A 25,137-nucleotide genomic window follows, 5' to 3' on the forward strand; every position below is an offset into this window, starting at 1 on the left:
AAACCAAAATTTCCAGAAGCCTCGCAGTTTTGAATAAAGTGAAACCATACCTTGATAAAGATGCACTTCGTACTCTGTACTGTACTCTGGTTCTTCCATATTTTACATATTGTGTGGAAGTGTGGGAAACACATATAAAAATACAACCAATCCATTAGTCACAGTACAGAAGCGAGCACTGCGTATTATTCACAAGGCTGGTTATCTAGATCATACTCACAAACTCTTTCTTCAGGCAAAGTTACTTAAATTCCAGGATCTGGTTAATTACAATACATCCATAATCTCATACAAAGCCTTTAATAAACTTCTACCTGCAAATTTACAATCTATATTTGAAATTCGAGAAAGGGTTTATAATGTGAGAGGCTTCGGAGAATTTAAATTACCCAGAACTCGAACAACCCGTAAAAGTTTTTGTGTGTCTGTATGTGGTGTGAAAATCTGGAACAGTCTGAGTTTACAACTGAAACAATGTAAAAATATTCATAGATTTAAATTTCTCTACAAACAGTTGATCTGGTCACAGTATAATCAATGATGGTGTTAGTGTGCTCTGAAATGTCTGTTCTCTTACCATTGCTGGTATGGATTCCAAGGAAAAAAAAAAAAAAAAAAAAAAAGTTTGTGTGTATGTATATATATGTACATGTGTGTGTAGATACATATGTATGTATGTATATGTATGTGTGTTTGTTACTTGTTATTATTATTGCCTGTTACCTGTGGTAACGCAATTTATAATTAATATATTCTGTATCCAGTTATGAAGGTTCTATTTGTTTTGCTTGGGCGTAGCTGCGGGAAGTTTATTGTTTTTGTTGATAAGTGAATATAGGGGTGGGATTTAATAAGTTTTCTTCATCCCACTCCTTTTCAGGTACATTTTGTTGTTTGTTTTTTGTTTTTGTGCACTTTATGTTCAACTTTATTGTTGTGCCTGAAATGAACAAATTAATAAATAAATAAATAAATAAAATAGAGCTTGACCAGAGCCAGTCCGATCTCTGAACATGGATAGACAAGGCCAAGCAAACGGACAAGGGGAAGTTCTTCCTCAAGGAAGAGGAGGAAGAAGAAGAAGAAGAGGAGGACTGAGAATGCGTGGTGGAGGAATAGGGGGAAGAGGCCGAGGCACGCGAAGACACTGTGCTGTCCCGAATGAAATTCGGGCCACAATTATAGACCATGTCATAAACCATGGCCTCACAATGGCAGAGGCAGGTCGTCGAGTGCAGCCTAATGTGCCTCGCTCTACAGTCTCCTCCATCATCCAAACCTTTGGCAGGGAAAACAGATATGTACTCCATGTAATCTATGATGGAATTATATGTTGTATAGGACAGGGCACTGTGCGTGAGGCAAAAAATGTATAACTTACTGTAGAGATTTTGTGTGCATCTGCCTACAGTAGTAGGTCTATACTAGCAGGTAGAGAGGACTAGTGGAATGTTTTGATGCTAAATATGACAAGAAATATATTGAACAAATTACTGTAAACTATGGAATTACATAATTTATACAGTTTAGAGTAGTATTCCAGTCACTGTGCAATGTTGCATTAGGATTGTGGTGAAGTTACTGTGAGTAAAACAATAATACAATTACACTGGTAACCTACTGTATTCTGTTCTATGTGTAGGATTGGACGACAACCTTGCGTGGGTGCCAGAGGAAAACTGCCCAATGAACAACAGGAAAGAGAGATTTGTAACATGGTGATGGCAAAAAATGCCATCACATTGAGACAGATCTGTGATGCCATCCTTCAGGACAATCATATATTCCTGAATATAAACACAATAAGCATCTCCACAATAGACCGGCTTTTGAAGGAGCATCAGATGACGATGAAACAAATCTACAGGGTACCATTTGAGAGGAACTCTGACAGAGTGAAGGAGCTGCGCTACCAGTATGTAAATGTAAGTCAGTTACTGGTTGTCTCTCATTATAACCTTACCTCAGGGCTGGACTGGGACAAAAAATCAGCCTGGGCATTTTGACTAGAGACCGGCCCACCAGGTATTATGGGAAAAACCAGAAAGCCTTTGAATGAAAATAAACGTCGTTGTGACAGTGATGTACAGTCTTGTTGGTATATATGTATCAATCTAGAACTTAACTTAAACCTACACCATCCTCCCTATTCTGGTTTTCTAAACAGTACTTAGCCGAAACCCAAAGACTGCTTGGTTTACCTCCTGACCTATCTACAACATATCCACCATATGTTGTAGAAACTTGAAATTAAGACAGAGAAGACTAGAGGTGAGACATGACCATTACTGAATATTAAAAATAATAAATGACAGATTTAGTGATATTTTCATAAACTATTTATTTACCACATCAATAAACAGCATGGCAGGGCAAAATATTTTTGTAACATGGCAACCTTTAAAAAGTGAAAGGAGACAGAAAGAAAGGTGAGAAAGAATAAAACTTCCTCACTCAAAATTTACCATCAAAACTTAATTGTGATGGTATTTTACACACAATACTGGTACAGTATCTAGAAAATGTGGGAAAATACTGGCATCATATACCATCATACTTACTTCTGAAGAAATTATGTTGGGACCCTGAAAAAAATTACTATGTATAATAATGGATTTCTATACATTTGACATCAGATGAAAATTTTGGTTGTATGATTCAGATAATTATTTGTTAAAAGCTAGAAATTTTAAATGAGAATAAGAAAGAAACATATTTTTGTGCCCCCTTTTCCTGTTAATGCCCTATCTGGCCCCTGGCAAAACTTTGCTAGACCCGCCCCTGCACAGTTACAAGCTGTCAGCTACTTAGAAAAGGATCCTGGTGTTATTTGTCTCCCAGAAACAGTTCATAACTTCCCTTCAACCCTCCATCCATCCAGCAAACATCAGCTGATACTAGAAATTAATATTAAATAAATTCTAACAACAGCTCATCAAGTTTAAAGGTACTTCTGTTGTTTAACGCGACCTCCGCTGGTTTGCTCTTTCTGACGCAGAGAGAAAAGCCGATCAGCTGATCATTGATCAGCTGATCGGGACAAATCGCGTTGCTTAATTGGTCCAGCCCAGAGTCGATCGTGACCAACTGGCCAATACACCACTATTCATTTATACCGTTGAAAAAATAAAAGAAATAAAACCCCATCGGCCCATAAAAACGAAAAATCACGAGCGGCCCACCGAGCAAATGCCCGGTATGCCCGATGGCCAGTCCAGCTATGCCTTACCTGTAATCACAGTAAGCAGTAGTTCACTTATTTGGTTTCAATACCTCTTTTACCTGATTTCAGAATCAGTGTTTACTTCATCTGACTTCAACAATTTCAACAGAAAACTGCAGTTTACTGTATGATACAATTCTCATTATAATCCTTATTTTGTTGTCTCCCAACCAAGTCTATCTAATACTGTAGGTTTTACTGTAACATCTCAGTGAGTCATCAGTATTTCCCGCTCCCCTTTCTATCATATACCCCTGCAGTACTTCCTCATAGGCCTATCACTAGTTTAGAACCACTGGAGTAGTGGCCTGTAGTATATTGAACCTGTGGGGGAGAATATGTAATTGTCTAACTGTAGTATATGACTCTTCTGTATGACTGATTTTATGTTCTTTACTCTGTTTTAGAGAATAATGGCATTGGAAGGACATGAGACCCCTCACATCCTGGTGTTCGTGGATCAAGCTGGCTTCAACCTGGCCAAGGGCCGAAGACGTGGCCATAATATTGTTGGCCACCGGGCCACAGTGGATGTCCCAGGTCTGCGAGGGGGCGATATAACTATGTGTGCTGCCATTTCTGAAAATGGTGTGGCCACTCACATCCCCAGTCTTGGCCCATACAACACACACAAGCTCCTCATCTTCTTGGATCGCCTTTATACCGATTTTATCCCTGAAAATGAGAGAGTGGGTGTGACGACATTACAGGAGATCAATGCAGGGGATGGTTGCGGCATGCACGCCGTTTCTTCCCTCGTTGCATCGCAAGAGAAAGTATCCGCTGTGATGTGGACGAGAATCTGTGGCCAGACGGACAACAGCGTGTAAATAATCAGGAGGGTGAAGACAGTGGACAAGAGCGGGAGAATGAGTACAGCGACCACTGATTAAGTCCTTGTTTTTTGATTTTGTGTTCATACAATTTACTACTGTAATGTACATTTTCTTTTTACATATGTATGAAGCTTTCTTTGCGTGTGAATAAAAAAATGGTTATAATTTCCTTGGTAGTGTGAGTGCAATCTGTGATGTCAAACCTTGGAGGCTACTCTTTTCTGTTGTATATTGTTGGTCCTCTGACATAGTGACAAAACATCTAAACATTGTGTATGGCAGTACTCACACAATGCCAAAGGGACTATGCATTTTGGGGGCACTGACTATTCAGATTAGCAAGAAATGTAGTTTTGACACATGAGTGAACTGTTTTAGGAGAGATATGAGCTTTTGCAGGTGGACCATGTTGTTGTGATCAACCATCCAGGTTTATTTTGACAAAAGCACCAAGAATGATGAGAATGTCTGATCTGTGCCAAAATATTGAGAAGGATCTTTGCCATTTTGGAGACACTGACTGTTTAAATGAGAAAGGGATTTAGATTGAGGCCTGAGTGAACAGTTTTGGAAGAGATGAGCTTTTGCAGGTGAGCTATAGTGTTGTGCTAAATTGTAAGAGTGTTTTGCCAAATGATCTTAGAGTTTTGAGAATGTAATTTTTGTTTCAAGAAATGAACCAAACCAATGGAGAAAAACTGTAACTAGTAACTTCATCAGTCATAACAGAAGCTAATATTTCTGTCCTAACATCGTTTCAGCTTTTATAACAATATACTACAATATATATTACACCGTAACTTTAAGCTAGCACCATAAAGACGGTAAAACACGTAATAATATCTACAAATGCATCTTAAAGCTGTTATATTAGCACTCGGTGTATTACTAATATAACCACATTAACATTATTGACACTCGCTGACTTTTAATAGTCATTCTATAAATGCTGTCCGTTTAAATGGCCTTACATGTTGTAGGAGCCATATGAGTTGCTCTTTTTTGAGTAAGTGGGTTGGTTTAAATGGACTCACTGTATTGGTGCACGGGTGTGCGGCGTGTCTCATGGGTGTGTTAGATGATAAATGTGGTTGCACTCACCTGTTCACCACACCTGATGTTGATGATCAGAAAGGTAGGGTGAGCATGAGGCAAAACTTTCTGTTGACTGCAGCTTGAATGACTTTGATAGATTTTGACTGTAACTTGATGTTTTTTGTATATTTGTGCACTAATTGATGCCATAGGCCAAGCTGTTATTTGGCATACTAATTGGTGCCAATTGGTAATTGGTGGTGAGTTGCAGTTATTTGTTTGTGCAGTCTGTGCATTTGTTTAATAGTTAATCCCATGTGCTGATTTGTATATTGGACAGTTGCATGTGAAATAAAAGGAGCAAATGTTACAGAAGTGTATTTTATGGGTTTTAGTGTTGCGCGTCATCTGTGTCCTCATGTTTAGCCTGCCGCGGCCTTTGGTTGGAGGAGCCGCAACACCTGTAAACACTGCTGTATCCACCGGATTCCAGCAGAGTGGATTCTGGAGTCTTCCACGCTCCTGTCAGTGATCCTCCATCTGGATGGATGATAACAACCTTCTGAACGACCTAGCAGGTGGAGATGGCCCATATCTATGGCACAGATGTCTGCTAATAACACCCATTGTATGGACTAGTGATGTGCGGTTTGATATTGAAATATAGATTCTTCTGATACCGAGAATCGAGTCTCATATAAACATATCGATATTTTACGACTTTGGGTTAAACTTGTAGTTTTTCATTAACAGAAACACAGGATCTCTAAATTGGAACTCTTACGCCTTTCATAGTCATATGCGAAATACTGCTGTATAAATTTGTTGCAGCCCCTGCCGTGCGTACTAGTGATGGTAAATTCGATTCTTTTAACTGAATCGAGTTTTAATGAGTCACTCACCAAAGTGAATCGGGTTTCTTGAGTCATTTGAGTCACTGAGTCAGTTGACCAGAGATTGCAAAAATGTATATTTTCACTTAAACTTAATTTGTTTCTCTTTTAATGTAAATCCTACTGCTAAGATGAATGATTGTAAAAGAAAACAACTATTTTCTTTAGAACAAAAAAGAGGAAAAAATTCTAAAGGGAACATTTATTTATTTTTATTTTATTTTATTAGTGTTTTCCTTAAATCTGTCAAAATTTTCTCATCTAAATGTCCACTGAGCTGTGAGCCAGGGGGTGGTAATGCGCCTTACCATTGGTTGCCAACCAAGAAGAAGAAGAAGCTGTGAGCCAGGAGGGAGGGGGTGAGTGAGTGAGTGGCCGTTTATCAATGCCCAAGCACGCGAAAGCACGCACTCGCGTTTGCGGTGAGTACGTACTCGCCGAGAACGCACGGGAGCACGCATCTACCGAGAACGCGAGCACGGACTCGTGATTTGTACAGTCGAACACCAGCGCACGTGATGATGTCACAGGTCCGGAGTTTTTACTGCGTCCCCTCTTAATTTAACTGTGAGTAACATGTTATGAAGCTTAACTGTAATCACAGCCAAACCGGTTTACTCAGGAACAAATAAAACACTGAAATAAACCAAACATTAACATTTAGAAGTGATCTAAGTGACTTATATATCATTTTTAACCGCACTAGTGAAACCTCTAATAATAAAAATAGTGTACATGTACATACGTGTACATACCTTAATAAAAACAAGCAGGTGAGATGTTAGAACACTTTTATTTCTATTCTAGTGGACACTCAATACTATAGACAGCTGCTGCGGTTTCTTTAACCTGAGTAGTGAGAAGTCCGCGAGCGGGGGCGGGGGAGATGTGAAAACCATGTGCCGGGAGTCCGCTGTTGAGTTTTGGACGAAATGCATTCTGGGATATATAGCTGTCCCAAGTCCACACCGATGCATGCTCGATAAAGCGGGCGGATCGAGAACACATCCGGGACTTTTCGCGTTCTCGGCTTGATGCGTACATTCAATTGGAACAGTACTTGGTCTCCGACTGATGACGTATCACGAGAACGCAAGTACGCACAAGTACGCATATTGATAAACGCCCAGTGATTCGCTACGATTCAGCACAGCAAGGGAAGGGTGAGCAACTCAATGTGCTGTTAGCATGCTAGCTGAGCGATGCTATGAGCTTCTACTCAGAGGTTTTTCTTCCAGTTCAGAGCAGGAATGTTTTTGTTAAGAATCTGGCTGTTTTTCCCCCCACAATTTTAACTATAAGCTACATATATTTCTACTAATGGAATTCTTTTGCTAACAGCAACAGGGATGAGTCAGTGAGTCAGTTGCGCTTGTGAATCATGATTCACGAGTCAGTAAAGTGATTCTCGAGTATTGAACGATTCATTCACAAATCGAACATCACTCTTGCACACTCACAACAATGGCTGAGCATAAACGGAGTCATGTGTGGACGTATTTTACCTCCACAAACAGCCAAGACGCAGTTTGCATACATGTAGCAAGATAGTGAGATGTTGTGGAAACGCCACTAACAACGTCAAACACCTCAGAGTAAATCATATCACAGAATATGATGAGCTTATGTTGAGGCGAACTGAAGAGGACGAGCGGGACAGGTGCTGCTAGGGTGAGACAGACGTCTCTTGCGTAGTCCTTTAGTGCTGCAGGAAGGCAACATGTTCAAATAGCACAACTTCAGTTTTTTATTTCTATATGATAATTCTGCGTTATTAAGTGATAGGAACAAGTAGTCTGATGTCCTGTGATAATTATGAAGCTATATTATTATATCATTATTACAATTGCATATTACAATTATATATTGTATTATGAAATAAAATGAAACATTACATTACAGAGTATTGGTATCGGATCAGTATCGTTGATACCACCCTGAATTTTACTTGGTATCGGATCGGAAAGGAAATCAGTGGTATCGCACATCACTAGTATGGACTGATAACATCTGAAGCGGGTGAATAAAGTCACCCAGTCGCTAGCTGTGCCATTACCCAGCATACACCACTCCCTCTATAAATGCAATAAACGATACAAAAGTAATAGCTGTATTTAATGTATCCGCTGTTTCTCAGGTAGTTGTTTACATATAATTTATTGTGTTGAGTATACGTCACTACAATGTGATTTTGGAAATATATACGGACAACAGGCTCTTCCGCAGCAATCTCTTGTCGTCAATAAACAACGTTTAGGGAGCTCTATAGTATTCAATAAGAGGACCCTGCACGTTGATAAGTGACGCAGAGGGATCCTGACCATGCGTCACACATTTGACGAGTTAGGAGTGAGAACGTGGATTGGGACCTGATGAATGTAAAAACAACGAATTACCAGATTGTTTGTTTGTTTGTTTTTTTTTACCTGACTTTTGTTTCTAAGAAAAATGAGATCCACATATGATGATATTCGTTTGAAATTTCGATAGAACAGTGGCAGTATAATGTCCTTATAAATGGATATCAGGCCCTTGTAGAGCAAGATTTAGTATTTTGGTCTAGACAACCCAAAATTTGATGTCCACATAGGTGGACGCCAGGTCCTAGGAGGTTAAAAAGGAAGCAAGTTTAATTTGAAATAGAATATATACATATACAATAGACAAATACAATAAAATTTTATAAATATACATGGAAAATTCAGGTCAATAGATATTTTCCTAGTGTGACATTTGATATGACATTAAGAACTTATGGACATTTTAATTCTGTTTTTATTTCAGTCTCCAAATGATGAGAAAATTGATTATGAAAGAGAGTGACAATTTTACTGCACATTAAATATTGTACATCAAAGAATTTACTTAACATCCTCCACCATGCCAATGTCACACATACTGCAGATGTACATTCTTATTAGTCTTATTAACTGTGCATAATCTAAATATTTAGCCAGACTTGTCAAGAACATGGAGTCCTGTACATTTGAATAAATCTCCAAAATATTGGAAAACAAGTTGGAAAAATATTATGAAAAAGTACTGAAGGGCTATCATGTTCATGATCAGAGTATAATACAGCTGCTCTCATAATTCTTTTTTAGAGCCTTTATTTCTTCCTCATGCTTGTTCTTCAAGTCCTTAATTTGTTCTTTGAGAGATTTTTCTTTGTAACTGGAGAGTTCATCCAACTGTTTGTACTCTTTACTGTGTCTCACTTCTGTCTGCTGCATTTCTCTCTCATGTTGTTGTTTCAGTTCTTTTATTTCCTCCATGTGTTTTTCTACCAGAGCTGTAAAGTCTTTGGTGTATTTCTGTCTGAACTCGTTGAACTCTTCAGCCTGTTTTCTGGCTTCTTCTTCATATTTCGTCTTCATTTCTTGCAGTTTTTTCTTATAGTTTTCCTCCAGTTCTTTCCGGTCTCTCTCCTCTTGATCTCTTCTCATTCGATCCTCTTCTTTTCTCTTGTTTACATATTTTTCTCTTTCCTGTTCATATTCTTCTTGCAGTTTTCTAAGTTTTGCTTGTTTCTCTTCATTTTCTTGATGTCGTTTGTACCACCACTCACTCCTTTCCTTTTCCCACTTCTCTCGTTGGTTTCTCATCTCCTCTCTGCTTTGTTCCAGCTGTCGGTCAGTTATTTCCTTTTCCTTTGATTCTGCCTTTAGTTTTTTCTCCAGATCTATACGCTTTTGTTCCAACTCTTGTTGTTGAAGTTCATCTTGTATTTTCCTTTGGCGGTCCTCTGCTTCTCGTCTTTCCTGTTCTCTTTTTCTCTGTTCACGTTCATGCTTTATGTTATCCTTCATTTTTTTAAGTTGTTTTTCTATCAGTTTTCTTTGCTGTTCAGTTTTCGCTCTCTGTTCTTCCATTCTTTTTTCCATTGCTTTTATTTGTTCCTCATGTTTTTGTTCAAGCTTTTCTTTCTGTCTCTTCATCTCCTCTTCCTTCTCTTTTAGGATCCTATCCACTTCCTTCTTTATTGCCACCTCAGCCTCTTGGAACATCTCACTGGTGTAGCAGCTGCCTCCATTTCGGTGCACCATTACCTCAACCTTTGTCAGCAGCTCACTGACCTGAGCCCGATTCTTTGCATCATTATTATTAAAGACATGATATCTGCCTCCACAATCATGAATCAGCTTTTGTACAAATTCATCACAATCTTCTTCTATGTAACTCTCAAATGTTTGACCTTTCAGTTCATCTTTCCTGGTAAATGTAACGATGATGAAATGTTGCGAATTTTTTCCAAAGTATTTCTTGATCAGTTCAACAGTTTCTTTTTCTTCTGTTGTAAACCGGCCGATTGATAGCACCAGTAAGATCACATGAGGTCCAGGAGCCAACATGGTGATGCATTTAACGAGCTCTTGTCCAACTTCATCATTGGACAGACTCGTGTCAAACAGGCCGGGGGTGTCGACCACAACAACAGGACGTCCATCAACCTCTCCTTCTTCTTTCTCACAGAACTTTGTCACAGACCTCCCGCTGGCCTTAGATTTAAAACGTTCTTTCCCCAGAATGGTGTTTCCAGTTGCGCTCTTTCCACTGCCAGTCTTTCCAATCAGAACCATCCTGAGACATTCCCTGTTCTGATTTCTATCATCAACACACATGGCCCTTTTTTTTCTTAAATCCATTTCAGCTTTAAGTCTTGTGTTAATGTTTTTCTGTTCTACCACTCTCTCCATCTGAGCTAATATGAACATGTCTTTTGTGAAGGATTTGGGTCCTTTATCTCTCACCTTTTCAACAGCCTGGACCAGCTGTGGGATCTGCTGTTTGTCATTAATGTTGAGAGCAACAGATCTTCCTCCACAGCTCTCACAGACCTTCTGGATGTCCTTGTTGTCTTTTAGAAAGTTAACAACAGCTGGAGCTGTAGGATCTGAGTCTACAGTGAACAGAATCATGGTGAAGTCATTGACTCGAGAGCTGAATGTGTTCTGGATGGTCTCTAACTCTCCCTTGTCTTCATCAGTGAGGGGAACCACAGGTAGGACCAGGATGAAGGCATGGATACCCTCGGGATCACAGAGGGAGATACACCTGAGTGATTCCTCCATCACTGCCTCCTGAGGCTTTCCATACAAGGCAGGCAGCTCCACCAGGGAAACCCAACATCCACACGCCTCTCCCTGATGTTTAACACACTCTGATGAGTTGGAGTCTGAATGAAGCTCTGTCTGACCTAAAATGGCCTTGACTGCTGAAGTCTTCCCTGCTCCTCTCCTCCCACACAGAACCAGGTTTAGCACTGGCTTGATGAGTTCAGACTTCAGTTGTGTGGTCTCTTCAGTGAATGTGAGGAATTTTCCTTTATTTTCATTCACAATGTCCTCAATCTTCACCATTAACTGTTTGTGGTCTCCCTCAAACATGTTGTAGAGTCTTCCTCCACAGTCCCTGAGGAGTTCATTCACACAGAAACTCGTTTGATTGTCATGTGTGTTGATGACCATCGAGTGTTTAAAGGCATTTTGATCAAACAAACTTAGGATGACCTTCAGAGTTGTTCTGTTCTCTTCAGTGAAATCAGAAGGTTTCACTAACAGCAGCAAAACGTTTGGTCCAGGAAGGGAAAGAGTCACACAGCTTCTCATCTCTTCAATAATTGCTTTCACAGTCATACTAAACATGTCTGGGGTTTTCACCACTCTTACTGGTTTTCTTTTCCATTCTCCATGAGCCACCTCACATTGCTTGTTCGGGTTGAATTTAAAGAACTGAAAGTGTTTTTTCTGCATGATGAATTTGCAGAGCGTTTCCTTTTTGTCCTCACTTTTTCCAAATATCACAATTTTGAGTCCAGGTGCTGTAAATTAACAAAAATACTAAGATTAAGATACCAGCAAGCACGTTATACAATAGATAGATAGATAGATAAATGTGATTTACTTACACTGTTGGGAATATTCACTGGGAGCTTTGAGTTCTGTAAAAGACAACACAGCCTTATTTCAACAGTACAGGAAGTATGATTCCAAAGTAATTTATAGTCATTTTACAGTTTCTCTGCAACTGACGAAGGTTGCATGGACCAAAACTGTGTAATACAAATACTAATAAGCAGGGCATTTCGGTGAGGTTATAATATACGTCTTTCACTAAGATTTTTTTTCTCCTATGCACCTGTCATCAAATCAAGTGTGCAGAGTTTCTTAAATTTGTTGTTTGAATAAATACAAGTACAGAAAATACCAGGAAGTCAGGAAAAATAGAAGAGAATAAATCAGCAAAGATAAGACAAAAGGAGTTAACAAAAGCACAGAGGACAAAACACCACCAAGGTAAGACAGAATGTAAGTAAACAGATGGCAGAATCACTTATATATTGACTTAACACAGAAACAAAAATGCAGTCTTGATTAGAGATGGCACAATACCACTTTTTTATGTCTGACACCGATATCATAAATTTGGATATCAGCCGATACCGATATGAATCCAATATAGTGTTTTTTAATCAATAAAACTGTTTTTGTAATATCTTGCTGCTTTTTGTATAAGTTAATACTCAAGTAAAAAAACAAACAAACACTAAAGCTATTCTGTTATACCTGTATGCAAAAAATACACTGCGCCCAAAATATTTCATAGTTCAGCAACACTGATCAATCTAATAAACTTAAACCTACTCCATCCTCCCTATTCTGGTATTTTAAAGAGTAAGCAACCTAACTAATAGGGTTCTAAAACTCCCAGCAAAAAAATAAAAAAATAAGGAACCACCCTCCACCTCATGATGCTTAATTGACATAATCAATTTTAATTTGATGCAGTGTGAAAAAAATGCACAGTAATAAATTATTTTTCAAGAATAATTAAATAGATTCAACATCTTTCTTCAACAGAAGTGCACACTGCACAGATCGTACCTTCCCAAAGCAAAATGTAGTATAGCTTACTAGGTTATATTAGACTTAATGTCACGGACCCGGTTCCAGGGACTCGGGGTCCGTGAGCAGTGTGGTCTACTATTGTAGTTATTATTATTATTATCATTATTATTATTATTACTATGGTTGTGTCTTCTGCACTGCTACTGTCCTGTTTTCCGTGTTTATGCACTGCCGGGTGTTTATGGGTGTGTGCGTGTGTGAGGGTGTGGTCATGGCAGGCACTTTCAGGCCTGGTGGGTGTGGCCCTGCCAGCTGACCGGTCACACCCAGGAATCTCCACACACACCTGGCGCCGATCAATCCTTGTCAGAGGAGCTTCAAAACAGTGTGGCTGAGAGCTCCTCGACACTGGATCGTTGAGTGACTTCCCGTCAGTCTCAGATTTATGTGCAAGGTTAGTGCAAGTCTGCCGTTAGGTTTTGTACTCACGGCTGCCTTTTGTATGTTTCCCCACGAGGAATTGTGGCGACCAGGAGGCAGCACATGGACAGTACACAGGGAATGGAGACAGAGCACGGGATAAGGGAGAAGACACGGAACGGGAGTCGGGATCGCATGGGGGATTTATTGTTGTTTGGATTTACACCACTGTAAATAAACGCACTGCCTTCATCGTCAAGTCCTGCATTTTGGGTCCTCATTCCTCACATCCCCACGGTCTGCATGGCAGACACTTAACAGTTACTATATACAGTAATGGACTTCTATACATTTTACATCAGATTAAAACTTTGGGTGTAAGATTCGGATAATTATTTATTAAAAGCTAGATATTTTAAATGAGAATAAGAAAGAAAAGTATGTCTTTGTGCCCCCCTTTTCCCTGTTCATGCCCTATCGGCCCCCCTGGATAAACTTTGCTAGATCCGCCCCTGCACAGTTACCAGCCGTCAGCTACGTAGAAAAGGATCCTGGTGTAGAAAGTAATATTAAATAAATTCTCCCTGGGATAACTTCCTCAGAGATGAAATGCCGGATTGGTAGCGAGGCTACAAATACACACAGCCGCTCTATCACGTGAGCACACTGCTCCGACGTGCTACAGTTATGAGCCGAGTTACGCCGTGTCGCAAGTTTTGTGAGGTGCTTTTTTGATATTTAATGGATCGGATTACATTTTTTATTTCTCTAGGATATCCGATCCAGTAATTTATGTCAGTATCAGACCAATACCGATACGTAATATCGGATCGGTCCATCTCTAGTCCTGATATATAGAAGTAAATAAACATAGAGACAAGACTAGGGTAGACATGGGAAGATAAGGGAGCCAAAAATACAAGGAAATATAAACTGAAACCAGGAAAACCAAACCTGGGAAACATAAATAAACAGAAACCCCAGGGAATACTGACAAGAGACAAAACTTAAAATACTGGGTCCTAGACCCAGGGATCATGACATTAGGGCTGCACGATTTTGCATAAAATGAGAATCACGATTTTTTTGCTCAAAATTGAGATCACGATTTTCTTTTCTAATATAAATATTTGCACTTATTAACTGCACATCACCTTCGTAACAGTTGAAACTGAACATAAAAACAATAAATAAACATAAAAACAACAAATGTCTCACATTTTGTGGTTGCCGCAAAATGTTGTACTGCTTGAAATTTCGTCTCCACTGTTGCTGGACACTGCGTGTATAGAGCAGGTAGTGCAACAATAGAAAAATAGTTACGGGATGGCACTGTGTAGCGTCTAGGGTGTTGATCGTTTTCCTAAATCCCTCGTTTTCCACAGTGTTGATGGGAGCCATATCTTTAGCCAGGAGATAAGTGATAGCCTCCGTAATTTCTTTGTGCCTGCGGGAGTTCGACGTGTATAGGGAAGCGCTGTATAAGGTTCCCGTTATTGATGTTTGGGTGGTTGACCGGAACGGATTTTCTCCTGTCACTTTCTCGTCATCTCTCACGTGCTCTCCGTTGTTTTTTCCCTGCCAATTTTAGCCCCCAGCTGGCTTCTGTATCACGTGGTATAAGGCTCCGCCCTTGTCATTTGTTGAGCAGGAAGAGTGAGCGCTTGTTTTCATGCAGATTACGTCCCGGATCAAAATGCGGTACAATCGTCGTCAGTTTTTTTTTTTTTTTTTTTAAATCGTTGTCATTTGGAAATGAGATCGCACATAAGTATGAATTGAGATCGCGATTTTCTAACGATTAATCGTGCAGCCCTACATGACATAAACAATAACTTACCAATTTTCTTTGTTGGACCAAGTGGAAAGGTTGATGTTTTTTCTTGTTTGAGGTTTTCCTGATCAGAAGTCAGACCTGTTGCTGCATCCTCAAATACATCACAGACCATGTGTCCATTGTTCTCTTTTGCAATTTGAACCAAGCGTGTTAGCAGCTCTGCACGTTCAAGTTTCTTCAGCTTCAAATGTCTGTATTTGCATTTTCTGGTAAAGTCCTTTAAGGGTTGATCTTCTTTCATGAAAGCTGAGCTCTTCTCTCTGGGAGTTGATTTCAGAATCAATGAATGATCAAATGATTGATCACCGAATTCTTCAAGGACTTTGCAGAGCCTCTGTTTTTGCTCCTCAGTGAAGTCTTCAGGCTGTAGAACCAACAGGAACACGTGAGGTCCAGGAGCAGAGACCCTCACACAGGTTTCTACATGCTTCTTCAGTTTGACATCATAAATATTGGGAAGCAACAGGTCTGGGGTGTTAATGACAACTATTTGTTTTTCCTTGAAGGGTGTACTGATTTCCACACAGCAGTCTGCTGCTTTTTCAGTACAGAACTTCTCCTGTCTCAGTATCATGTTCCCCACTGCTCTCATCTCTGACCATTTGTTCCCCAGCAGAACCACCCTCAGCTCGGACACTGGAAAGAAAAGTAAATCACTTATTTCCAGACAATTAACTGAAGAGAATCAGAACAGGAAATTAATTAATTAATTAATTAATTTATCTATAAAGCACCTTAACATAAAACCAGGGTTCAAAAAGTTTTGTACATATACAAATAGCATAAATAAACAAAGAGAAGAGTTGTAAACTCAGAAAGACAAAAAGCCTGCCTAACATGCAAGAGCAGATCATTCCACAACAGGGATAATTTTCTTCCACACACATCTATAAAAATACACATCAAATAACAGATACATTATCACACACAGTCATTTAGGTAGAAGCACATATACAAACACAGAAGAACAGATACAGAGACCTGCACCCCGACTCGCATGCACATGTAACGCACACCAAGCTACATGCCTACATGCACCCCCAAAACTAGACACTCTACAGACACACGAGTTACACATATGCCTACATTCACGTATAAATTTCAATTTAGAAACAGTGTCCACGTGTGGATTTGGTATCAGTGTTTAGGGAGAGGTTAATGCACAATGTGAGTACAGTTTCAGAGAGTATGTGAGATACGTGTGACCTGTGACCACTGGGGGTCTATGTGTTCATGCTGGCGACAAATTGTTTACATCAGTGCAAAGAATGCCTCTGTGTTCAAGTATTACCAGATATACAACTGGGCAATATATAAGTTGATGCTGGCAAATGTTTCTTTGCTATTCTTCACAGCCTGCAGAAGGAAACCAGTGCGCATAACAGGCATATCAAACTGACTGGGAAGTTATAACTATAGTGTAAATGCCATGGATACATTAAACATGCATCATTACAAAAACTTACATGTTAGATATTAATTGAAAAGTTATTTCTCCCCTTAAGTCAGGGAATTAAAATCAATAAATCTTGCAATAAATGCATTCATTTCACTACACAGTTGTTTTAATACCATCGATAAAAACATTACATGGTACACCTCCATCACACATAGATATACATTTTACACAGACTTACTGGAAGGTGGCAGTAACTCATAGCTGGAACTGCGTGTCAGTGGTTTCATATCATCTGTGAGCACAAGGACAAAGACACATTTTTAGCACTGATTTTTAAATTATGATTTAAAGACCAACTATGGGGGATTAATACTGTTGTGTGGTGGAGTAGCACCAAAGCAGAAGCTGAAATATTTTCTCATTGCTCCTGATTTGATCACTAAAACCCTTTTCCTGTCAGGGATCTGGGTCTGAGTGTGTTCTGCACTGCTGCTGTTCCTGTGTTCCATGTTTGTTTATTGGCAGGTGTGTGTGTGTGTGGGTGCAATCGTGACAGACACTTTCAGGCCTGGTGGGTGTGGCCCTGCCAGCTGACCGGTCACACCCAAGGATCCTCACACACACCTGGCGCTGATCAAGCCTCGTCGGAGGAGCTACAAAGCAGTGTGGCTGAGAGCTCCTCGACGCTGGATCGTTGAGTGACTACCCGTCAGTGTTTCCAGCAAAATCAGTGAGTGCCAGTCTGTCGCCTTGTAGTTGTGTGTTATGGCTGCTTCTGTGGATTTTCCAGCAGGAGTGTGGGAACGGGAAAGCAGCGAGCACAAGTTTCACGGGAGTGGAGACACGGGCACTGAGAAGGAGACATGGTATGGGAGTTGGAGACGCACGGGGAATTTATTGTGTACTATTTACTTCAATGTAAATAAACGGACTGTTTGCATCGCAGAGTCCTGCATCTTGGGTCCTCCTTCCCCACACACAGAACGATCCAGCCATAATGGACCCAGCGGACTCAAGTGTTACCTCAGACGAGGAGACGCTCGCACAGCTCTGGGGTTACTGCCGGAACATAATCTGGACGGTAGATCCTCACAAGAGACACATACAGGTTGTGTTTTTTGACAATTTTCTTTCATCCACTACATTCCCCGCAAACTTTTTTGACATTAACAAACAAACTGGCCTTGTAGAAGCTCTAGCTGCCTGGTTTTTCACGCATCGGCGACCGACTTTTCCGTCGATGCTTGCTGCACAACTATTTGATCCTCCATTACGGAAGAGATGTCGTCCTCACCATCATCACCCCATCACACCTCAACCCACTCCAGCGGCTTCAGCCGGGCCAGCCGGCGATGGTCCAACAGTGTTCATCACCGCTGTGAGTAAACCTGACTCAATTGTTTCACTAGATCCTGTCATTAAGAATCTAAACGCAGATGAACAGGACGGGACAGTTTCCTTTAACACAGCTCCGCCTCCACGGAAGAGACAGCGCCTGCACCGTCGTCATACCACCTTTCCACTTACTCCACTGGCTTTTGAAGAACTAGTTGACTCTGGGCTAGCCGCACAAGGAGCCGCAGTGAGTAAAACAGAATCTGTTGGAGGTGAAAAAGTTTTTGCTGGAAAACAAAAAGTAGAGACAGTTTTATCTGAACCCCAGGACCGCGCCCAGTCGGTGAATGGTAAAACAAGGCCCACAATGGGGAATAAGCTTAAAAATTCTGATTGGCCAGAAGATGAACATGAACTGACAAGTAATTCTGGGTCTGGGTTAATTAGTGTAGAGAGTATTGAAAACCGTTTTCCTTGCTTCCCATCTGAGGATGAAGCCTTCATTTTAGAGGCTGTTAACCCTGAGTCATTGGACTATGAAAGTGTAAATCTAAAAATTGTTTTTGTGGATGCTGATCAGCTAGGGAGTCCATTGCTAGAGAGCCCAGTTTTTTTTCAGCCCAGCATGTAACTCAGTCTGCTGCCCCACTACCTGTAGCTCAGTCCTTAGTCCAGTCAGCCACTCATTTGCACCCTCAGCCAGAGGCCGATACACCTGCTTGTCCCACATCAGTCCCCGCTGGAAGGTCAGAGGGGGTGCTTCAGTTGTCACCTGTTCCACCATCCACATCCGCTACTCTGCCACTACATCCACCGCCTGCAGCTGCCGTATCACCTTCATCACCTTCGGCTCGACCATCTGTAGCAACAGCGCTGTTGGAGGGGCCCGCTCCACCAGTGGCGGAGCTCAGCGAGCGGGAGGAGCCCGCACTCCCGGCAGAGGAGCTCAGCGAGCGGGAGGGACCGGCTCCGCCAAAGCTGGAGGTCGGTGTGCCAGAGGGACCCGCTCAGCCAGAGCTAGAGGTCAGTGTGCCGGAGGGACCTCCACGTCGTCCACGTCCAGCGTGCCCTCCATGTCCAGCGCGCCCTCCACGCCCACGTCCTGCACGACCAGCTAGGGCTGCTCAATTAATTGAATTTTAAATCATTACGATCTGGGCTTTCAACGATCATTTCAACGATCCCTCGTGCTTTACTCTCGCGCTGCTCCGTGTGGAAAATCGAGCGCACCTCTAAGCAGAAGTTATTTGGAGAGGAGCGGATAATGGCTGCTGAAGAAAGAATGCCGTTGGTTGAAAAGAGAGGTAAAACGACTTCAGTGGTGTGGAAACATTTTGGGTTCGCGGAGTCAGACGTGGATCAAATATTGTGCAGTTCACTAAACATAGATGTTTACATTTTTCATTTATTTTTTATATTGCAAACATTTCCACTGTAATCAGTATTTGCACACTATTTTATATTATTTTTTGACATCTTTAAAGCCATTATTCAATACATTGTTATTGTTAAATGAATATCGTCAAATAATCAAGATCTCAATTTCAGTGAAAATAATCATGATTATAATTTTTGCCATAATCGAGCAGCCCTACGACCAGCACATCAGCGATCATGTGCCATTCTACACTGTGGCTCACCAGAGCTGCAACGCTGCCGCCGCCGCTAGACCTGTGGCAGGCCCCCTGAGCTGCAACAACGTTGCCACCGGACCCATGGCGGGCCGCGGAGCTGCCATGCCGCAGCCACCGAACCCGTGGCTGCCGCCAGATCTGTGTTACTGTGGTCACTAGACCCGAGGTAGGCCGCCTGAACATTGTTTGGGGGACTGTTGTGATGCCACTGCTGGAGGCGCAGCTGGGGTTTTGCAATGTTTTGGACTGGGAATCTGCTTGCCGGACGATTTTTTTGTTTCGGATCTTCTTTTTACTGTTGGTTCAGTGACTTTTGATTGGCGCAACGAAACCTGCAGCTTCAGAATCTGTGAGATGTCGGCTTTTAGCCTCGATGGCATGTCTACGTGCAGTCGGGTAAACAATCCGCACTTTGTGTTAACATCTTTGCGTGGAATCTGTTTTCCAGCTCTCATTTTCTGTTTTAGCTGTTTGGTGGTTTTTGAAATAGTTTTGTGAGGTTTAACCTGAGATTCTGACGTTTCTGATGCAACCGAGCACTCGTGAGTGATTCCTGAAGGTTGATGGCAGTCCCTACGAAAATTACTGTTAAAGTCCCAGTCACATCCATCTGTTACTCCCTGACAACCCCTGTTACTATGAAAACGTGTTTTCCCCAATCAGCTGGCAAAAACCGCCTTCAGAGGTTCAGCTTTGGACACTAGCATATTGCTACCACTGTGGTTGATCGCAAAGTTCTAGATCTACAATCAAGTACAAGCAGTAGGTTACCTAGAGGCGTGGTATGACAAGTTTCATGAATATATTTTTGTTTTTGGCAGGCTTTTTACCTCCTTACCATCAGAGTGAGAACAAACAGAACCCTACAATTTTAGAAGACTCTGCTTAACCTTCTAATTATTTGATTACCGCTCAGTCGAAAGAGATATTTAGTCAAATGTACTAGATGCTGGTACTGTGTTAACTTTAAAGAAATGGAAATACCAAGATGATGGATGCATTAGTGATGCAAGTTGTTGTTATACTAATTTTATGCTTTGCACAGCTTTTAGTAGTGCTGTTTGGTCTGATTTTTAATTGTAATTATTTGATGTACAGAAAAGAAATCATCCATTCACTGATCCACCTAACCCCAATCATCCACCAAACCAGCTGTTAGAAATAAATCTTTTAGACCAACCTTCTAAAACCTGTGTTTATATGTGCACACTATCAGATGTTCTGTGAGCTTATGTATCCACCTTCAGTCTGATTTATTTTTTTAAATAATGCTTTGTTACAAGGATTTAAAGAATGACTGGACTTACCAGATCCTGTAGTTGCCATTATGTGACCTTCACCCCTAAAAACATTTTTAAAAAAGAATTATTAATAACATAATTAGCAAGTTTTAAAACAACAAAAGGGAACTTTCAGTGTTCTGTGATCTGGACAACCTATGAAGCTATGTCCTCCGACTTTTCACCATTTTCACAGAATTTAAAACACACATACACAGATATAGTATGCACACACACACACACACACACACACACATATAGTACTGTATGTGCACACAGATGTAGTTAGTCAAGTTCAGTGTCAGCTGACAAACCAAATGAAATGTTTCACAGACTGCTCATTGAAAACGTTCTGCAGCTACATTGGTTGAAGTTCAGTTTTCACACAAGAGTAGTGCAATACAGCTGTATGCAAAGTGACTGTAGCAGCTGACCTGTGCAATGTGTAGAAGCACACTAAACATTATTTACTGTCAAATTATCAGCCATCCGTGTGCGTCCTGTTCTTTGGAAAATGTTGCCTGCTGACCCAAGATCAGTTCCATCTGTGTTGACATTCAAAACCAGACTCTAAAGATTTTTGTTCACATAGGCCTACACTCAATTTTTTTTTTTAAGTTTTATTTTGCTGTTTTCACTCCCTTTCACTCCCTCCCGTTTTTAATCGCCTGTATTAGGCACACTGAGTTCATGTATAATGAAATATGCTGTATAAATAAATTTACTATTACCATTAATGAATGTTAAAACATAAATTAACTGTAGTGTATCACCTGCGTATTTTCAGTTTCTCTGAACACTAGAGTGGCCTAGTCAAAGTCCTGACCTAAATCAGACAGACTGTCAATGAGTTATCACAGATACTTGATTGCAGTTGTTGCTGCTAAGGGTGGCCCAACAAATGATCAGGTTCAGGGGGCGATCACTTTTTCCACACAGCATCATGTAGATTTGCATTTTCTTCCCCTTAATAATAAACACCTTCATTTAGAAACTGCATTCTGTGTTTACTTTTGTTAATTTTGTCTGATATTTAATTTTTTTTTTTTTTTTGATCTGAAACATTTACATGTGAAAAATGTACAAAAAATGGGAAATCTGGAGGAAACACTTTTTCACACTACTGTATCTGTAACTCTCTGAATTCACCAGAAAAAACATAAGGTGAAGAGTATGGGCTCAAATTGTGGTCATAAATATTTTGTACTTGTAAATCAGTTTTGTATTTGTAAATCAGGATGTGTGTGTGTGTGAAAAGAATTTGTGTGTGTGTGTGTGTGTGTGTGTGTGTGTGTGTGTAAAAAAAAGATTTGTATGTGGACTTAGCCAAAAAATACGTATGAAACTCTGCACTCAACTTTCAAGTTACAAGTACGAATTTTGACCCTATTTTTCTTCCTTTCATCTGATTGGCCAATGTCATGTCAATCACAAATTTAACTATCCAATCAGAGAACAGATGGGTTTGGCTGTTGGAGGGGTGCTTTATGGAGCTTCAGGTCCTTGAAGGGAATAAATGCCCTTTTACATGCCAGCCCACCGTTTTCCTTCATCACCAGGAAGGAAAACAGTCTGTGGTGGTCTCAGTTTGGTGCTTTTTGTATCACAGGTTTATGTGCTTAATACAGGAACCTCCAGAGCCTTTTCAACAGCGCTGCAGACCTCGGGAGGGCGGGGGGCAGTGTAGTGGAAATGACAGTCTTCATTAGTGGGGATAGCTTTCTTCGTTATGAATGAGCGATACATGTTTTTATTGAACATTTGAAGAACCAGCAAAAAAAAAACCCAGAAACTCTTGTAGAGGACATAAAGTCAGAGACAGAAACAACAAGGAGCAGGTGCATCTAGTACAGGTAGAGCTGCTGCAAAAACCCACAGAGCCCAGCAGCCAGCGCAACAAATTCTGGATCCTTTGCTTTTAGTTAGCATTAGCAGCATATCCTGTGTCCGATGTGAAAGGACTTTTATGCTGCGCACTGTGACTCACAGCAATGGTCCCGGGTCAGCCCTGACTTTGTGTTAAACTAATCCTAAAGTAATAATGGTATTTATAACCACTGACATACCACAACTGTACTTTCAACAGCTACTGAAAGTTAGGGGACCTAACCTCTATCGGATATTTACATAGAGATCCTCAAGCTTCAAACTGTATTACCCTTCAAGGACCTGCAGTTCAAAAAAATGCCCCTCCGACAGCCAAACCCATCTGTTCTCTGATTGGATAGTTAAATTTGTGATTGCCATGACATTAACCAATCAGATGAAAGGAAGAAAAAATAGGGTCAAAATTCATACTTGTAACTTGAAACTTGAGTGCAGAGTTTCACATGTATTTTTTGGCTAAGTCCACACACAAATCTTTTTTACACATACAAATCTTTTTTACAAGTACAAAATATTTATGACCACAATTTGAGCCCATAGAAGAGATGGCAACAAAGTTAGAGAGCAAGCAACTATCCCAAAGGAAGAATGAAAATGAGACTTACAGGAGACTTGCACACTTGCCCATCCTTGTAAGCAGCATGTAAGTGTGCAAGCTCCAGAGATGCCATAATGACAAATATGAAATCCCTGCATATACGGGTAAAGTTCAGGGGCAATGAAGATACAGTGTACTCAATTCGCCTCCCTGATTGAATCTCAGTAGTGGGCAGAAGTCCAGCCCAGCAACTGACGTGCATCTGCCCTGAAATCAACAGCTGCAGCTGCAGGGTTGTTCCACTTTAATATTTTTTTGTAAAATTAGAAGTTCTAGCAGTTCCTGAAAATAACAAATAAGAATATTAAATAAATTAAATGGAAATATTAGCACTAAAGTGGACACGCATTTTGGGTGTGCTAAATAGGAACTGTTCCCTCTAAGCTGAGCACGTGAGCAATCGTGCACTGCTGACACAGTCTCCGCGCACTGAAAATCAGCGAAATAAAATAAATACATGTATTTACTTTTATTCCAATTCAGGCTGAATTTTGGGGGGGCGCAGTGCAGATTTTCTGTGTGGGGAGACCGTGTCAGCAGTGCGCGATTGCTCACGCGCACAGCTTAGAGGGAACACAGTGACTGACTTTTGATCACTTTGCTATAGTTGAGTTATGTGCACTTTCCACTGTGGTGCAGTAGTAATCTTGGAAACAAATATATGTCAGTCAAATATACGCGGACGTGTCCGAGTGGATAAAACTACACCTCTACGCCATTTCCGTGTCAAATCCGCATTTATCTGAACTCAAACTAAACCTGAAGTCATAAAGACGTCTTAAAATCAGGAGTTCAGTGAGAAAGAGAAGCCTGTTTCTGTCTCTTAGTTTAACAAAGCTGTTTGCAGCACATGCACCGTTTTATCAGCAAAAATGACTTGAACACAAACTCACCCGAGACTCTTCGGTCATGAGACAAATTTGTCCTCCTGTGCGGCCAGTAATCAATTATTATTAAACTCAATCGATATAGCATCTATATATTTCTTTTTTGTTTTAAAACGTTCAGCTTGATTTGATTTGAAAGTGGAATTTATTACTGCGCCACCAACACTAATGAAAGTGAAAGTATTCAACTGACCGGGGATGCGTTCCAATTTCCTTAGGAAGGTTCCTACTGAGAGACGTGACGCGGAAGTACCTGCGTGGTGGCCACAGTAGGAGCTGTTCCAATTCTCCAAACACTGAGGAAAGGAGCTTCAATGCTCCCTTTATTGCTTCCTGTAGTGTAGGATACAAGGGGACATCCTTTATGAAAAGGGATGAGAAAATGCTGTCCCATAATTCATTGCGATGGATCATCATATTTATGAAAACCAGCGACATCAGTTGCCCAGATCATGTAAATGTTCATTGTAACTGCATTTTCTGTTTCACCCATAAGCTGCTGATACATTTATATGTTTTAACAACAGTATGTTAAACTCTCAGCTGAACTCTGAATATCACACTGCAGAATAAAAACTTTCTGCAGTGTGATATTTATTCTTACTGCTGAGTTGTTGTTGAAGCAAGCGAAACACTATATAAGCTCAAGATTGTAATCTATATTAACTATTAAAAAAAAGTATATTTATGTTCTGTATAATCAGCATTCAGTAATATCCTTTGATTTAGGATTAATTTTTACTTTAGTCCAGGTCAGCTGGAATAAGTGATAGCTGGAGGAAATTTTTACTGCAGTCACAGAAATCCTAAACAGGGAGAGAAAGGAGCTACACAGCAGGTAAATATAAGAAAATAAGACGTGTTTAATTTTATATGCCTTGGGAAAGATTTTTTATGTTATTATTATTTTTACTATTCCTTTATTTATTCAGGTAAAAATCTCATTGAGATTGAAAATCTTATTTCTAATAGACTTGGCATCATGGCAGCAAAAGTCAAAAACACATGCACCACTAGGGCTGCAC

At 40.5% G+C, this 25,137-nt stretch overlaps 2 protein-coding genes across 5 annotated transcripts; one reads left to right on the forward strand and one right to left on the reverse strand.

Moving 5' to 3' along the window:
• Window positions 1-8,599: 8,599 nt before the first annotated feature.
• Window positions 8,600-24,458, reverse strand: LOC116316562 (GTPase IMAP family member 8-like). Of its 2 annotated transcripts, none has more exons than XM_039612568.1 (6): window positions 24,306-24,458; window positions 20,768-20,802; window positions 16,730-16,783; window positions 15,096-15,728; window positions 11,896-11,928; window positions 8,600-11,808 (listed from the first exon to the last, which is right to left on the reverse strand). In XM_039612568.1, the coding sequence occupies exons 2-6, from the start codon at window positions 20,784-20,786 to the stop codon at window positions 9,053-9,055; spliced, it is 3,495 nt and encodes a 1,164-aa protein (XP_039468502.1). In that variant the 5' UTR covers window positions 20,787-20,802; window positions 24,306-24,458; the 3' UTR covers window positions 8,600-9,052. The 2 variants fall into 2 exon arrangements, with proteins under 2 accessions (XP_039468502.1, XP_039468501.1); XM_039612567.1 differs by lacking the exon at window positions 24,306-24,458 and adding an exon at window positions 24,119-24,295.
• LOC120440288 lies at window positions 16,790-18,937 on the forward strand. Of its 3 annotated transcripts, XM_039612587.1 has the most exons (3): window positions 16,790-17,599; window positions 17,682-17,869; window positions 17,961-18,937. In XM_039612587.1, exons 1-3 carry the CDS (start codon window positions 17,257-17,259, stop codon window positions 18,039-18,041), a joined length of 612 nt encoding a protein of 203 aa, XP_039468521.1. In that variant the 5' UTR covers window positions 16,790-17,256; the 3' UTR covers window positions 18,042-18,937. The 3 variants fall into 3 exon arrangements, with proteins under 3 accessions (XP_039468521.1, XP_039468519.1, XP_039468520.1); XM_039612585.1 differs by having other exon boundaries at window positions 17,682-18,937; XM_039612586.1 differs by having other exon boundaries at window positions 16,790-17,357; window positions 17,438-18,937.
• Window positions 24,459-25,137: the final 679 nt, after the last annotated feature.

The sequence above is a fragment of the Oreochromis aureus genome, linkage group 5 (genome assembly GCF_013358895.1).
Source record: "Oreochromis aureus strain Israel breed Guangdong linkage group 5, ZZ_aureus, whole genome shotgun sequence".
Classification (NCBI taxonomy): Eukaryota; Metazoa; Chordata; class Actinopteri; order Cichliformes; family Cichlidae; genus Oreochromis; species Oreochromis aureus.

What these genes read in the sequence shown, in the direction of transcription:
- LOC120440288 (XM_039612585.1), top strand. Translation starts at nt 17,257, where the DNA reads ATGGCTGCTTCTGTGGATTTTCCAGCAGGAGTGTGGGAACGGGAAAGC. An exon ending in CTCACAAGAGACACATACAG is followed by an intron (nt 17,600 to 17,681) that starts GTTGTGTTTTTT and finishes CTGGCCTTGTAG; the next exon opens with AAGCTCTAGCTGCCTGGTTT.
- LOC116316562 (XM_039612568.1), bottom strand. An exon ending in TGAGTTACTGCCACCTTCCA is followed by an intron (nt 15,729 to 16,729) that starts GTAAGTCTGTGT and finishes TTTTCTTTCCAG; the next exon opens with TGTCCGAGCTGAGGGTGGTT. An exon ending in TGGTCCAACAAAGAAAATTG is followed by an intron (nt 11,929 to 15,095) that starts GTAAGTTATTGT and finishes TGTCTTTTACAG; the next exon opens with AACTCAAAGCTCCCAGTGAA.